Source organism: Prionailurus viverrinus, chromosome A2, assembly GCF_022837055.1.
Source record: "Prionailurus viverrinus isolate Anna chromosome A2, UM_Priviv_1.0, whole genome shotgun sequence".
Lineage (NCBI taxonomy): Eukaryota > Metazoa > Chordata > Mammalia > Carnivora > Felidae > Prionailurus > Prionailurus viverrinus.
Genome location: NC_062562.1, coordinates 62,418,414 through 62,434,895, shown reverse-complemented (window position 1 = coordinate 62,434,895; position 16,482 = coordinate 62,418,414). Strand labels below are relative to the sequence as shown.

At 59.2% G+C, this 16,482-nt stretch overlaps 1 protein-coding gene across 1 annotated transcript in view; it reads left to right on the top strand.

Moving 5' to 3' along the window:
- TNS3 (tensin 3) overlaps positions 1 to 16,482 on the top strand; it is a 216,389-nt gene that overhangs the window by 134,985 nt on the left and 64,922 nt on the right. Inside the window, exon 17 of the mRNA XM_047836463.1 lies at positions 12,412 to 13,650. Coding sequence (XP_047692419.1) covers positions 12,412 to 13,650 — 1,239 coding nt within the window. The remainder of the gene's footprint in view (positions 1 to 12,411; positions 13,651 to 16,482) is intronic.

Sequence of the window (16,482 nt, the reverse complement as noted above, 5' to 3'; positions counted from 1 at the left end):
CACCCATTCCCCTGCCGGGATCTTCTCTGCCCATCGTCCATCCTTAGGTCTCCTATATCCGCCCTGTCGGGATTGTGTAGAAGGTCCTATTTGAAGACCAGGTTCTGCCATTAAAAGTCAGAAGCCAGAAGTCAGAAGCCACTGCCCATGTGGTTGTTTTGGGACAGCACATAGTTGAAATCACCTTCAAATTCCAGCAAACGAGATTTTTACACACACAATTGCATACGATTAGGTTTTTATTCTCACTACAGGTCCAAGGACAGAGGGTGTGGCTGTGTTTTATTGTTCTTGTTCTGGAAGCTGTCATCAGGGGCAGGGAGGATGGTGGGAGGAGCAAGTGTGAGACAGAGTGTCTGTCCTGGAGTTATATTTAGCATGTCCAGCCCAGATTGCAGAGCATATGGCTCATAAAGCATCCAGCCATTTCTTGGGAATTGGGGTCGTTTTAGTGGCAGTATGTGACACTGTGTCAGCAGTGTGAGCGTCAAGTGCCCTCAAAGTGCTCAGTGTGTGTGTGAGTAGGGGGGCTTCCATCGAGGGCAGGGAAGGTGGCATCCTCCGTGCCCCTGTCCCTGAATGGAGGACACATGTTCTGGGAGCAAAGCCAGGGAGTTAGCGCTACAGGGCAGCGCCGTGCCTAGAAGGGTCCTTCTTGGTGGGGACCTGGCCTGTAGGTGACTGGGTGACAGGTGTGTCTGGTTGAGAGAGGAGGCTGATGTCAGGCTGGTGGGGGGCGGGGAGGGTGTCTGCGGTGACGGGCAGGTGCAGAAGCCAAGGAAGCGGTTCCCAGTGGACAAGCATCTTGACAGCTCCCTGGGCCTGCCCTGCCCACGGCCTGGCTGTCCTAAATGTGGGGTCACCTGCATAGTCAGTGACCCCCTCACTGAACGGGCCCTGGACAGGTGCGCAGCTGTCCCTAGGAGGTTATCTCCCCGAAACCAAGAGGCATGGAGAGACTTACCTTGTTGGTTTATACTGACATAACAATGGCTTGTTCACAGCCTGCTGTACCCTGTGCTGTCCTGGCTCTGGGGACGTCACTACGGGAAATGGAAGTAAATCAGGATTGGTGGTGGAAACGTTCCGAGGACAGTCCTGCTATGAAAAAGCTCAGCAGTGTTTTTTAATTAAAAATTTTTTTAAGTTTATTTTTGAGACAGAGAATGAGAGAGGGGCAAAGAGAGAGGGGGAGAGAGATTCCCAAGCAGGCTCTGTCCTGTCAGCGCTCAAATTCACGAACCGTGAGATGATGACCTGAGCCAGGATCAAGAGTCGGATGCTAAACCGACTGAGCCACCCGGGCGCCCCTTTGTTTTTAAATCCATATTGAACGTGGCACATTTGTTACCTGGAATCCATTCTCACTACCCTTAGACCAAACACCCACGGATATACTGGCATTGATCTTGGGAATTCAGGCAAGATTTCAGCAGTGATACTTTGCCTTTGGATGAGGAGCAGGTCCCGACGAGCAGGGCGTGAGGGGAATGATCTTTCAGCCTGGACCCCGCAGGTGAGGGTCCACCGGGCATCCTGCAGGACTCCTGTGCCACCTGCTGACTGCTTCCAGAGACACTCGGGAAGCCCACCGCGTCTTTTCCACATTAGATGGGTCACCCTGTGTGCACAATTATAGCTCTATGTGGGCTAAAAGTTTTGAGGCCTTTCCAGACCCTGAGCCACACAGCTCCCTTCCGGGCAAATATCAGCAAAGCCTCAAAGACCACGTTGTTTCGGGAGAGGTTCATGCTAATGGCCGGAACGGGCTCCGTGTACTCAAACCCACTGCCAGGGAGTGCTGGGAGGTAACCACATGTTGAACGTGCTCAGTGGCCAGCAGCGTGGACGCCGAGACCTGCAGCCTGTTAGAAACAGAGAGAGGAGACCCAGATCCGAGTATAGATGCTCGCATCTCCTTCTCACTGCTGAGTCCTGGCACGGGCGCCAGCTTGAGACGCGTGGGTCTGATCTCCAGGGTCTCGTCCAGCAGAAGGCCGGGACCCCCGCTCACACCCAGATGCAGAGCTGGCTCCAACCCGGCAAAGCCTGGAAGGCCCCGGAGAACTTCCAACTCTGATTTCTTTCCTTTCCGTGTGAATTCTTCACAGAGGAAATACCATGTGCTCAGTGAGTCACTTCCATGATTACGGTGACAGTGTTAATTGCACAGCAGGTATGGTGAGGTCCCCTCCCTCGATGGCAAGTGGATTATCTGTGACCTTGCCAGTGCCAGATTGCGTAGACCTTCTTGCGCAAGAAACGTGCGTTGTGCCCCTAATAGAAGAGATCCTTTTTCCTGGGTGAGCGCGGACTTTTGTCGTGGCCTCCTGTCCATGCCTCGTGTCTCTGTGACCACTTGGGGGTGGCTTATCGGAGGTGGGCGCTGCCCTGCCCGCGCTGACCGCCTGGTTGTGTCCCACCTCACGGTGATGGAGCAGTGACCCCGGTAAGGGTTCTGGTTGTGCTGTGGGGATGTGCAGGCGTCGGATGGTCTGTGCTGGTTTGTGCAGGCGTATTCTGTTCGTTTAAAGAGTAAAGGCATGTGACCGTGCCCCACCGCTATGCAGCCAGGGCAGGGGTAAACTGGGGTCCGCAGACCACCCCGGTAGCAGGTACTGAGGCCTGAAATGTGGGGGAACGCGGGGAAGGGAGGTGCGTGCAGGCTGTGCGATTAGCACGGAGGACAGACTCGGCCCCATCCAGCTGGAGAAGGAGGCACAGCCCCAGAGAGGAAGGATGCCAGGCGGGGATGTTCTGGCTGGCTGTCGGATGCTCACACTGTGGCTGTCGACAGGACGCAGGTCAGGCTGGCTCCCCGTGTCAGCTGGAGGCTTGGAAGTCAAAGCTGAGGTCTGGCTGAGTGGCTCTGGAGAAACTTTTCCCCGCCTCCTCAGCCTCCAGGGTTCAAATTTCACTGAACCTGATTGCGTGAAACCCCGCCCTCGTGTTTACATTGCGCTGCCCTTTTTGGAGCCATCAAGTCCCCCTCTTAGTCTAGACCTTCTACCTTCTGCCCTGGCCTGAGAGGGAGGCCGACCTGCACCCCCCCCCAGCGGGATGCTGCCGTCCTGCCTGGAAAAGCGGGTCCCCAGGGCATAGCTTGAGCACACCGCTGGGCTGTTTGGAAGGAAGGTGAGCGGGGAGCGTGTGCGTGCGTGGCTTCTGCGAGGCTTCGCAGACCTGCAGCAGAGCCCTGCGCTTCTCTGAGGTTGCAAACCAGACAGAACCACGGGAGGCAGGAGACGGTGCTCCCCAGAAAAGGGGAGGACGCCCGGGATGTAAAGGAATCCGTTTCAGGTTGGCAGGAAGGAGCACCATGCGGGCCCAGGGAAGACTGTTTGCAGGTTAGGGGCCCCGTAAGTGCCTCTCCTCTTAGAGAGGCAGTGGTGGTTTGGGATGGGGTTTGTGGCCGGCCGGCCCAGGGGAGCTCTGATTCGGCGGCGGGGATGGCCTGTTCCCCTGGCCGGCTGGGTCTGGAATGTGTTTTCACAGTTAGGAGTGGCTGCGAAGGGAGCCGGTCACACACTGCCCGGATAAATGCCCTGGACAGGACGGGCGTGAGCTGGGGCGTCGGCTAGGAGAGGTGCCGTGCCGTGGTGTTTGTGTGGGCTGTCCGGGCACGGCCCTGCCGTGTGCCCCAGTGCCCTTCGTCGCAGCGTGCTGCGCCTCGCCCGGGGACAGGAGGGATCACCTGGAGTCCTGGAGTCCCAGCTCTGAGACGCTGGGCCCCTGCGGTGGGCGCCTCCCTTCCTGGAGAGGCGGGTCCCCACAGACTTCCCGTTGGAATGTTCCACTCCTGCATTTTTTTCCCCTCCTACTCCGTGTTTCTCCAAGAATTTACAGCCTGCCTTGTTTCTAGAGAACGTTCTCCCAGAGCTCATCTGGGCTCCGGAGGGAGCGAATTCCATGCCGGCTTGGCAGGAGACGTGTTCCTGCCTTGTGGTTTCGGGGGCGGGGGGGTGGTGGCTCTGAGTTGGGGGCCCCAGGCAGCGCTCACTGTCAAGGTAAGAAGGCACACCACGGGAAGCCCTGTCCCAGGAGGCAGGTAATTCTGGGCCTCAGGGGAGGAGCCGGGTATCCTGGTCCAGAGGGCAGGCCCTGCCTTCATGGCCGTGCAATTCTGGCATCTTCTGCTTTTAGTAAAACAGAAGCCGGGGCACAGGGTAGGGGGTGGCTTTCCTGTCACTCTGTGATCTGTCAGAGTCTCTGCATGGTCACTGCGTGTCTGCTTTTGGGGATGAGAGGTTGTGTTCTCAGAGACCTAAGCGTGGTCGCTGCTCGTAGCTCTGGATTTACTCTGGAAGGAGAAATAATTTGATATGAATGCAGAGCAGTCTTTAATCAGCACAGGGGCGGAATCCCGTTGGAGTAAAAGAAAAGCAAACCTGGTTTCAGGAGCGGTTTGTAGGGGTGCAGTTACACGTGCCCGAGAGGAGAGAGAGATCTCTGAGTGACCTCGTGAGATAATGCCCCTCCACCTGAAGGATTCCGCCCCCCCCCCCCCAACTGCCTCCTGCCAGGCACTTGTGAAAAGTGGGGCCTCAGGTCTCAGTCCCCATGGCCCCCTGAGGGTAGGAGGCATCCCGGGGACACCCGCGTCTCCCCGTCTGGTCCCATCCCCCTTCCGGCGCCTTGCTGGGGGACAGAGTTCTCTGGGTCTCAGAGGCTGGGACCTGGGTGCACCCTCTGCATGACACAACGGGCACCGAGACACTGGCCCGATGCCAAAGGTCTGGACGCAGGTCGGTGTCCCTGCAGGGTCCACTCTCAGAATAGCAAGCTGGGCCGTCCACACTGCTGCTGCATCTGTGTGCCAGAGCAGGTGCAGGAGACACGGTCTCTACCCACCCCCGCTGGGGTCCGGAGGTGCAGACTGAAGGCTCCAGGGTTGTGCTGGAAGGTCCACTGGAGCCGGGGTGACTGTCACGCAGCTGCTGAGCCCCTTGGACATCGTGGTTCTGCAGCGGCGAGTTCTACGCCTTCCAGGGCTTGTGCTGAGCTAACAGGGCGGTGGAGAGGCCCCGGGAACCTCCTCCCGCTTAGGGCGGCCACTTGTGTCCTCTGTACCATTAAGGACCCCAAGGAGCTTGGGGTGGCGGCTGGGTCCCAGGGCCAGGCTGTGGGATGTGCAAGACAGTTGAAGCCTGCCTGGTGGCCTGGGTCAGGTCAGACCGTGACTTCGGGAGCATTGGGGGATGTTATTTTAAAAAACCATCTTCTTCGCTGTTCTGTGAAGAATCCGTCTTTCCGCTCAGTTCCCAAAAGGGTACGGTTGGTTGAGCTGAATTCCAGGCACTCATTGATGGGACTAGCTCCTGCTCCCCAGGCTCTGGGCCCAGAGAACACAGACACAGGTGGTAGGGGATCCCGGAATCGGTCACCGGGACAGGGAGGGGACAGTGTTCGCCCTGGGCCTACGTGTGACACTGTGTCTGTGGTGGTCTCACTGGATAGTCCCATGATCCCAGAGCGGCTCTCCTCCAGCTCGCCCTTGCTCTCCCTCCCCCTCGCCGGGTCAGTTCTCCGAAGATAAGGAAAGTGAGGTCAGAGGGGCTGAGTAACTCACCCAAGGTCACACAGCTGCGGTCAGGATTTTTAATCAGGATTGGAACCCAGATGGATTGTGGAAGGGAGTGAAAGTGTGCTCATAATCCACTCCCGTGGAAAAGTCCACATGGACTCTGTGGCACAGAGGGGGGCACAGAGGGGCCCCAGGGACTGCCACCCCAAGGGGAAGAGAGTTCTGGCCACATCACGGGGCCTGGGAGCAGGAAGGAAAGGCCTAGAAGAGAGGGAGGAGGGGGAGGGAGCCACAGCAGGGTGGACGCAGTGCACTGAGTCTCCTTTCCTTCTTGACTTCACACGACGGGGGTTTTGATCGCGGGGTACTTTACGTACGGTAAAATGTACTGAGCTTAGTGTGCTGTTCAAGTTTGCCTTTCTTTCTACGAAGCTCCCACCACAGCCAAGATACAGGACGTTTCTGTGTCGCCGATCACCCCTGGGGCCCCTCTGTACCTCCCCTTGAGGGCCTTTATCCCAGAAGGCCATGGGGGGCCGGTTGTGATGTTCCTTCTTCCTTGCTGGGAAGCCGTGAGAACCGAGGGCTGTGGGGACATGGTGCTGAAGCGGTCGGTCTGGCTGGGTGGCCGGAGCGAGTCACGTAGAGGGTGACCGGAACGCGTCTCCTGGGTCCCGCCGGAGGCAGCTGTGACCCTCCGAGTGCAGAGAAATGGCCAATCAGGTGTGTCCTGGCAGGCGGACTTCCCTTTCTCAGGGGTGGGGGGTCCTGTCCCCAGCGGCTGTGGGCACAGTGGGAGGGGGCAGGTCACGATTCTGAGCACAGAGACACACAGTCTGCCTGGGTGCCCACCGCCCTGCAGCCTGGGAAAGGGACACAGAACCTGGCACCAGCCCAGCGGCCTGGAGCACCAGGAGGCACGTCAGGAGTTAGGGAGGAAAGCACACTGTCCGGGCGGTTGCCGAGGAGGGAGTGGGGTGTGTGTGTGGAAATTGCAGAGAAAACATTCCGGCGAATTCCTCTCCAAAATTAAGTTGTTAATTCCACAGAAGCGGTTGGTCAGCTCTGGAAGTTCAGTGTTTTAAAAGACCGGGCGGCAGGAACCTGGGGTGGGTCCGAGGTCCATGGAGTCCCAGATGCTCTGCCCCCGTTCCGGAGGCCTGTTTTTGTCTGAAACATCTGCACAGCCTCTCCGAGCCTCTGCTGCTTCACAGCATCGCTCTGGGGATTAAGTGAGACCCATCCTGGGGGTGTCACGGAGCCCAGGCACGAAGAGCCTTTGCCTTCAGAATGTCATCCTGATGCCATGGCGATTTCGGGAAAGGGCGTCCCCACCTCTCTGTTCCCCTGAAGGCATAGCCCCGTCTGGGCATGCACCTTCTCGCATCCTGCTCCCCCCTTCTGCCCCTGTCGGCCCGTCGGATGCCTGAGATGTGCCTGCTGCTCCTCCACCTCCTGCTTCTCCCCCTGTAGCCCGGCCTGAGCGCAGAAGGGAGTCCCCTGACCCTTCCTCCTCCTTCTCTGTTGGTCGCCGGCAGCCGTCAAGTGCGTGGGGCCCTCCGGTGAACATTACCCCGGGGCACTTTCTCGTTTTCTCCAATGAGGACTCATGGGGAGCACCCTGTTCTCACTTTTGAAATGAAACTTGAGCTTTCTTTTTTTAAAGTTTATTTATTCATTTTGAGAGAAAGCGGGGGAGGAGCAGAGAGAGAAAGAGAGAGAGAGAATCCCAAGCAGGCTCTGCGATGCCCGTGCAGAACCCAACGCGGGGCTCGATCCCATGAACCGTGAGGTCATGACCTGAGCCGAAGTCTAGAGTCGGACGCTTAACGGGCTTGAACAAACCTGACACAAGAATAGAACGTAAGATTCAGGGTCAGTATGTGGAAAAAAGAAAGGAATCCAAGTCGCTATATAAGTCCGTCGGGTTTGTTCTTTGTTTTGAGTGGACTTTTGTTGGAAGTGGGGCCCCGGGACAGCGGCCCATCCTGCCCATCATTTCTGTGCCTTTTTGGGGGCCGAGTGGTCCGTGTCTGGGAGAAGATTCCGCCGTTCCCTTTGGCTGATTTTTAACACACCTATGAGCACAGGTGGGTGTTGCTTAATGTGTGTTCAGCCAGCATGGGAAGGTATGTTCTCCTCTGTTTTGGTTTGTTTTTGGTTTTACCCAGGTTCTTGCATTACTTCTGAAATGTTTTCTGAGTGCCTCTTTCCCTCTTGGTAGGAAAGCCCCCTTCCCAGGGCAGGTAGGGGTGGGCAGGGCCGGGGCGGGGTCCCAGCCTGTTCTGTGTTTTCTTCCTTCTTGTTCTTTTCCAGATGATAAACCCGCCCTGCTGTGTCATTCAGCCCTAATCAGAGCTGAATTATTGTGTGTTTGATTTTTAACTAGGCCCTGGGGGCGGGGAAATCATTACCAGGCAACTCCCAGGCCTCCTGTGGAAAGGAGCCTGGGGTTCCGGCCGGAGGGGTGGGGGCAGCTCGAAGGGAAAGGTGACAGGAGAGGGGGGAATGGCTTGGGGGGAGTTGGCTGGTCCTGGGCTGGACCAGTGAAGGCAGTGAGTCTGTATGCCCAGCTGCAAAGCTCCGAGCACAGGGGCACTGAACAGGTGCCGTCCCCCTCAGCCCCTACCTTCTGGGATCAGGGTTTTCCCTGGCGGAACAAGGATCAGTCAGATTCCCTTTAAGCTGGAAACACAAAGTTAAAACGCATTGTTGAACTGTATAAAAAGATGCCCCGGGGGCAGAAGAAGCCACTGGCTGCACCTTCCAGAATCTCCATTCTGAGCCACACACCCACTCCCAGGGGCCGCTTCTAGTGTCCAGTTCCCAGATGGTGCGGAACTTGGAAGCCTGGCGCCTCCTTCCCTCGAGGGGCCACGTCCTCCTTGACTCTGGGCCCAGCCACACCTGCACGAGGGACCTGGGACCACAGCTGGAGTCTGGGCTGCATCTGGGCCCTGGATAACACTTTGCACTTTTCTTTTCCAGATCTGGGCCGCATCATAAGGGGCCCTATGCCATCCTCAAGTATGGGCATCCTTAACAGTGGCACGAGGCCTCTGGGGGCTCTGCACAGGGAGGTGGGGCCCGAGTTAGTGTTTTGGGGAGGGGAGGGAGGGCTGGTGGGTGGGTGGCCACACAAGCCCCTGGCCTTGGGCTCCCAAACGGGAGGCTTTTCACCATCCATGCCCTGCTGTTTTCATGCTGGGTCTCTGGAAACACGACAGCAGCCCCCTGTAGGTGACGTGGGGCTTTCCCATGTGCGGTGCAGAAGCCAGAGGTGGGCCGTGAACCTGGGTGAAGACGCGGCTTATGGGGAAGCCTGCAAGCAGGGCAGCGGGGGAGGTGGGAAGTACAGAGACACAGTGCCATTGTTAATGCACCCATTGTATGCCAGGGCTGTGCCCTCTTCACGGTTGCGCCCCGTCCTGTGGCCCCCGACTGGCTCCTCTGCCTGCCCAGGGACACAGTGGGACACAATGTGTTTTCTTTGATGTCTTGGAGCCTCGGATCGGGTGCCCTCAGGTACTCCTGCAGCTTTGCTCTGTAGCGTGGGGAGACCAGCCAGCAGCGTGACTACTGTCCTGGGCCAGGCTCACGGGGTCCGGGGGGTGGGGGGGGGTCTGGTGTGGGGGGGCACTGCTGCCGGGAGGTGGGGAACCCGGGCTGCAGCCACGTCTGCCTTCACACCCTGCTGCTGTGTGTTTGTCTTGGCCTAGTTAGTGGTTTTCAGCTCTTGCCCACAGAGATGGTGGAACTTTCCAGAGTAGCTCCCCAGTTTTTCTTGCATGAGAACATAATAGAGCATTGCGTCTCTTGGTTGCTTGGTGCCCACTGGGTACCAGGATCTGTTCCCTAATTTTGTGGATACCACCAGGAGCAAAAACCCCCAAGGCCTCCCAGAGCTCGTGTTGTGGTGGGGGGCACAGACAGTAAATAATATGTGTGCACACCTACAACGTGTTTGTAGGTAGTTGTACCACAGACAAACAGAGGAAGCCCCCTACCCCAGGGGAAAGGATGGTCAGGGAAGCTCTGCTGAGGAGAGGAGGGAACGAGCCAGGATGGAGAGCAATGGAGGCAAAGAACAGCATGAGCAAAGGCCCTGGGGCAGGGGCAGGTATGTGCCTGCTGTGGTCTAGGAGCGGGGGGGGGGGGGGGGGGGGGGGGGGGGGGGCAGGGAGGGACTCCTGGGCTCTGTCCACCTGGGACAGACCTCTCTCTGCCTGCTGATGATAGCTTACTGGCCCCCTGTATTGTTCTCTCCCGTAACGGCCCTAAAAGATAGGGATAATTAGTCTATTTGGTAAATGAGGAGCCAGGGGCTTGAACAGAGAGTGAGCTGAATGCAGGAGCATAAATGCGGATCGGGACTCCCATCTCGAGGCTGCAGGGGAACAGGGACATCTTGTTCCTTCAAGTGAAAAACCAGTCCAGATGCTTGTAGAAGTGCTAGCCCTTGGCCAGAGTACAGGGTGGGGGCATGGGGGCCCGAGGCCCCTCCCCTCCTCCTCGCCCCACAGCCAACTCCCCCGCCCCCAGATCACAAGTGGGTGTGTCTGTGGGCACATCTGGACAGTCCCCAGAGCTCCTGGGCCTTTGGGAAGCTCCGACAGGGATCCCCAGGTTTGGGCAGGTCTGTCTTGGGGCTGTGCTGCTTCCTGTTCCTTTCCTGAAGATGGGACATGGGTCTTGCAACCTGTGTGTGTGGTAGGACATTTAGGCGGAAGCCCGTGGTGGCATATGTCTGCGTCCTGTCCTCACGGTGGGTGGGAAGGTCCCTGAGCCCCCTGGGGGCTGCGGATCCAATGTCCTAAGTGCTGGGTCTCACACAGAGCCAGTGTGGGGTCATAATGCGTTTGCTATTGTCTTGAGATGGCTACTGAGGGTAGGGCTGAGGGTACTGAGGGTAACTGGGGACTCCTCGGCCCAGGGCATTTCGGGTTCTGTACCCGTCACACAGACCCTTCCTTGTGGATCATTCCTGACCTGGGGCTGGCCAAGGGGTTCTAACTCAGAACAATCACTGGAAGAAATTTTGTACCATTCATTCTTGGCTTCCTCTTTTAATTTTAATTTTTTTAACTTTTTAGTTTTTTTTTTTTTTAATTTTTTTTTTCAATGTTTATTTATTTTTGGGACAGAGAGAGACAGAGCATGAATGGGGGAGGGGCAGAGAGAGAGGGAGACACAGAATCGGAAACAGGCTCCAGGCTCTGAGCCATCAGCCCAGAGCCTGACGCGGGGCTCGAACTCCCGGACCGCGAGATCGTGACCTGGCTGAAGTCGGACGCTTAACCGACTGCGCCACCCAGGCGCCCCAACTTTTTAGTTTTTTAATTTTATTAAAAAATGTTTTTAACGTTTATTCATTTTTGAGAGAGAGAGAGAGAGAGAGTCAGAGACAGAGCATGAGTGGGGGAGGGGCAGAGAGACAGGGAGACACGGAATCCGAAGCAGGCTCCACGCTCCGAGCCGATGCGGGGCTCAACCCCATGAACCATGAGATCGTGACCTGAGCCGAAGTCGGACGCTTGACCGACTGAGCCACCTAGGCGCCACTCTTGGCTTCCTTTAAAAAGTCATTGCACCTGTGCGTTTATTTGAGATTTAAGGAGCAGGATGTGGAAGTCACGGATGCACAGTTCTGGCAGGTGGGACGCGCTTCTAGAATTCGTGACGGCCGCCTGGCTGTGCGGCCCAGTGGTTTGTGCTCTGGCCAGACACCCGCTGGCCAGGCCTGCTCGGACCCCTCTGTCCGTCGACGCTGCGGGGTCAGAGATTCATACAGAGCTGCCTCCGGCCTCACGGGGAGAGAAGGCGCGTGCTCCGTGGGTCTTGCAGGGGCTGATGCCTCCTGGCGCCAGAGGGGCTCCCACGGAAGCCAAAGTTAATGCGTGTTTTCTCAGGCCAGTGAAGCCCCTCATCTGCGTGCTGTGTCTCCTTACCCTCACGTCAAGCCTGCATGTAGAACACACCCTCATTTGCAGCCGGGGGAGCACGGGCCATGGGAACACAGGCCCTGCACGAGTCCAGCCGCATGTTGGAGCGTGACCTGGGCACTTCCGTGGTCGCGGGCACCCGGCCCGCCAGGCCGGGAGCTGGACCTCAGGGCGGGTTTCTCCAGAGGCCCAGTCACCCCTGGATGTGGTGACTCCCAGGTGCCCAGAGCACAGGTGCAGCCCTTGGCAGCTGCCTCGCTCTGGTGTCCCTGCCGTGTCCCATGGGGCAAGAGGGTATGGACACCGGCTCGCCCGGGACCCCGCTCTGCGCCTGCCCGTCCGTAGTTAATAATAGTAGCGGGGGGTCCGCTCTTCCTGCCCTGATGTGAGGCCTCATCTGTGTTTCCCGACTGTCCTGGCAGGCAGAGGGAGGTCAGTGCACGAAGATTCACTTCACCCTCCCGGTGGAAGGACACCTCTCTGTGGGGCAGTCCCGACAGGCCCCTGTCTGTCTCTCCCCACCGAGGGCCAGCTGGCCCCTGTGTCCCGTGCACGATGGGTTCTCGCCTCCTGATGATTTGCAGGCTCAGCCGTGCTCAGGGTTCAGGCTCGTGACAAAATTAACTCCCAGTCCTCCAGACAGGATGACTCCTAAGCTTGGAGAATCTGGAAAATTCTTTAAGTGATGGCTCCCTTTGCGTAAAAAGGTAGAAAGGGTTCTGGGGCCTGAAGCTGCTAGAATTGCTTGGGCTGGTACTTGCTCTGCCAGTGTGGTGGGGGGGGAAATGCAGAATTTTGGGGTCCCGGAGGAGTACTTGTCCCCAATTACAGCACATTGTCTGTTACGGGTTCGTCTTTTGGTTCAGGCAGGTGCACATGTGCATCCGGGAGCCTGAAAGACGCTTTCAGCCTTGACTCACAGCTGGTCTCCGTTTTCTCCCCCAGTGCCGCACAAGCAGGGCCCGGTCGATGGCAGCCTGTATGCCAAGGTGAGGAAGAAGAGTGCCTCAGATCCCGGCGTCCCAGGCGGGGCCCCGGCCGTCCCCGCCGCCACCAGCCCAGACCACGGTGACCACACCCTGTCCGTCAGCAGCGACTCTGGCCACTCCACAGCCTCCATCAGGACTGACAGGACGGAGGAGCGGCTGGCTGCGGGGCCCAGGCGGGGCCTCAGCCCCCAGGAGAAGGCCGAGCTGGACCAGCTGCTCAGCGGCTTTGGCCTGGAAGATTCCGGAAGCCCCCTCAAGGATATGACCGATGCTCCCAGCAAGCACAGCGGCACACGCCACGTTGTGCCGGCTCAGGTGCACGTGAACGGAGACGCCGCGCTCAAGGAGCGGGAGACGGACATCCTGGACGACGACATGCCCGGCCACGACCTGCACAGCGTGGACAGCATCGGGACCCTGTCGTCCTCAGAGGGACACCAGTCGGCCCACCTTGGCCCCTTCGCCTGCTACCAGAGCAGCCAGAACTCCCTCCTGTCCGACGGCTTTGGCAGCAGTGCTGGCGAAGATGTGCACGGCGGCATCGCCCCTGACCTGAGCCTCGGTGTGGACGCCCCGTTCGAGCGGGAGCGGGCTTTCGGGATCCGAGAGGCCAAACAGCCGCCCCCCGCGTTGCGGAGGCCCTCCGTGTCCTCGCAGACGCAGGCCTACGGGCAAAGCGGCTACTCCACACACACCTGGGTGTGCCAGCAGCAGATTGTGGCCGCCCAGCAGTACAGCTTTGCTCCCGACGGGGAGGCCAGGCTCGTCGGCCGTGGCCCGGAGGACGGGTCCGGCCTGCTGCAGGCCCAGCCCCAGGTTCCGGTCACCCCCACCCGGGGGACTGGCAGCAGAGCGGCCCCGCAGAGGAGCGTGGGCCCTGGGCCCCACCTCCCCGATGCACAGCGGCCCCCTCCCGGCAAAGCCTTCAAGCCCAGGTTTCCAGATGTCAGGGTCCTGAACGGGACTGGACCGGAGCCTGGCGTGGACCCCTCCCCGGGCTCGCCCACCCTGGACATCGACCAGTCCATCGAGCAGCTCAACAGGCTCATCTTGGAGCTGGACCCTACCTTTGAGCCCGTCCCCACCCACATGAACACACCGGGCATCCAGGCCAACGGCCCCATGCCGCCCGACAGCCTGGGAGGCAGGCTGTGGGACGCGGGAGAGGGCCCCGGCAGGGCCCTGGTGCGGCAAGGTGAGCGGGCGGTTGCACACTGCGTTCATGCGTGCCTTTACAGAATGGGGCCTCGCGTGCTGGGCTCTTTTCTGGGTCTGGGGGAGGCCCGCAGGGAGGACAGTCGGGCCCCTGGGCACGACCATGTGGGGACAGGTCAGCAAGCACACAGTCCCGAGCTGGCTTTGCTGGGAGCAGGGGGCTGCTCATGGCCAGGCCCAGAGGGTGGGGGGCTCGGGCGTAGGGAAGGATGGAGGGAGGGGTGGGTTCCAGGCAGTCGGGGATGAGGGGATCCAGGCACCATCTCTATGCGCCCCTGCTGCTGTGGGGCCACGCTGACTCCAGGAGGCTAGGGCTGTGGGGTCCTGAGCCCCGGGACGTGTGGCGCAGGGACCAGGGCGGGGCCTTGCTGTCCCGCTGTGGGGCCTGGGAGGCTGGGGTGGCTGTAGCAGACAGGCGGTGACCTCGGGGTGTGTGGCTTCGTGAACGTAGGGACAGGTGTTGGGACGGGGTCTGTGACTTGTTCTCCGTGTCTGGGTGGCATAAAGCTGGGGGCCGCGGAGAGCTGGCGGGTCAGCCTGGGAGGGCAGCCAGTGGGCAGCGGTGCTGGGACGGAGGGAGGCTGTGAGGGGCAGGGAGCTGCGTGTGGAGGCTGCGGGGAGTCCGGCCGGGCGTCCAAGCCTGCCCGCCACCAACATCCGGGGAGGCCGAGGACAAGACCCCCGGCCGGGCTCAGGCAGGGTCTGGACCCAGCGCCCCCTCAAGAGCATGGTGTCCACGCGAGGCCAGGCCGTCCTGCGCTGGTATGTCAGCAGGCTCCCTGGGTCCCTGCTGTAAGCGAAGATGGGAGTCACAAAGCGGGGGACACTCTCACTTCCTCATCCTTCTGTGTGTGGGCCCGAAGGCCACCTGTCCTGCTGAGCCGGTCACACTGATGGCGACCTTGCCACTCTCTGGCGTTGCTCCCTGGACCCCTTTCCTCTCCCTCAGGCCCCTTTGCCACCTGGATGGATTCCTGTCTTATGGTTAAGGTTTGGGAGGCGTCGAGATATGAAATGACCTGTCCAGCGTCCCCTGCAGTAGAGCAGGAATAGGTCCCTGCCCCCAGGCACTCTGCCTGCTTCTGAGGAGGATGGTGGTGATGGAGATGATGACAATGGTGACAAAGGTAGTAATGGAGGAGATGGTGGGACTGATGATCACCAGGGTGATACTGGCATTGTTCATGACGATGGTTAACAGCGAGAGTAAGCACTGTCACTCTGAGTGCTCGTGCTGTTCCAGGCGTTATGTTTGAGCTTCCCTGCGTCACCTGTGATCTCGGCACCTACCGTGGCAGGTGCACAGAGCTACCATCTGTCTGACCCTGCATCGCATGGCTGAGCCCTTCTTCCGCTAAACTCCTGAGCCAGGAAACCCCTTTGTGTCCCGGCACACAGTGTTGTTTATCAGCAGGGGGGTGTGGTGCTGGCGGAAAAGTGGATGGCTCTGCCAAGTTGGGCCCTTCAGGAGGTTCATCACAGGGCAGTGTGGGGAGCCTGGCCCCCATCCAGAGCTTTCTGACGAAAGCTTTGACCTGGTGAAATGGGGTCGGGGGGAGTTGGGTTCCGTGGTGTTTGCTCCCTCTGTACCTCTGTGGCTCCCTCGTGCTGGTCTGACTCCCTGGCTGTGGCTGACGTCTGTGCGCCCCTCCCTGCAGCCCGGTTAGGCGGTTTCTTGGGTCACATCCGTTAAGTGGGGGAGACGTCACCTGATGACACCAGGTAACCGAAGAAATGACTCAGTCTGTGAAATTTGTGGTCCCGCTGACGGCAGACAGTGGGCTCTGTTTTTCCCGGACCTCAAGGGCTCCTTGCTTCGTGTTGCTGAATACTTTGTTCCTGTTACGTCAACCCCCAGCCCACGATTACAGGACCCCGGCAGGCCCCCATCCTGCGGGCGGGCCTCACTGCCGGCGTCTTCATGTGCTTCCACAGATGAGGGCGTCTGTTGCTCTAATACTCCCGAGTCAGGGGACCTGTTTATACTGAGGGGAATTCAGAGCAGTGAGAAGCAGCCACTTGCAACGATCGATTGTGGAAGGCCCATCCATTTAAGTTACGCGTTCAACCCCAAAGCGAAGGGATCCGCTGTGGGATCGTGAGGGTTTGCTGGCGCTCAGAAAGCAGCTTGAGCCCGTGGCCCTGCACACCTTGTTTCCCGTGGGAGAGACCCGCCGATGTGCCACAGCCCAGGGTCACGTCAGCGCCAGGATGGCTGCCTCTGAGCATGTCTGCGGGGCGGGGGGCCCTGGGTGGGAGCCTGGCAGTGAGGCCTGCCCTGTGGAGATGTCGGAGGGGTGGCCGCAGCTCCTACCCTGATACTGGGTATTAGGAGAAATGGAAGAGCCCATGGCATTTTGGCGTAGGAGCCCACAGAGCGCCCGAGACCCTGAGTCCATGGCGGCTCTCCAAAGCCCCGAGTTTAGTAACTTGCGCAGTGCGCATCCCAGCCGAGCCCATAGCCATCAGCAGTCAGGCCCGGCCCCAGCCCCTCGCTTGTTTTCTGACTCCATGCGTTGGCCTGTGCCAGGTATTTCGTGCGTGGAATCGTATAACGTGTGGCCTGCCGTGTCTGAATCCTTTCACGGGCGTCCGCTTTTCCACGCTCCTCTGTGGTGTGGCGTATGTTAGAGCTTCGTTGCCGCGTGGGGCTGAATGGTACTCCCCTGTGTGGTTGGGCCACGTCACGTGTCTCCACTCATCCGAGCGCGGGGGGCTGCCGTGAATAGTGCCGCCGGGAACAACCACATACAGGTATCAGTCGGGATGTTTTCAGTTCTTGAGTCGAACCTCCAGGCCACATGGCAATTTA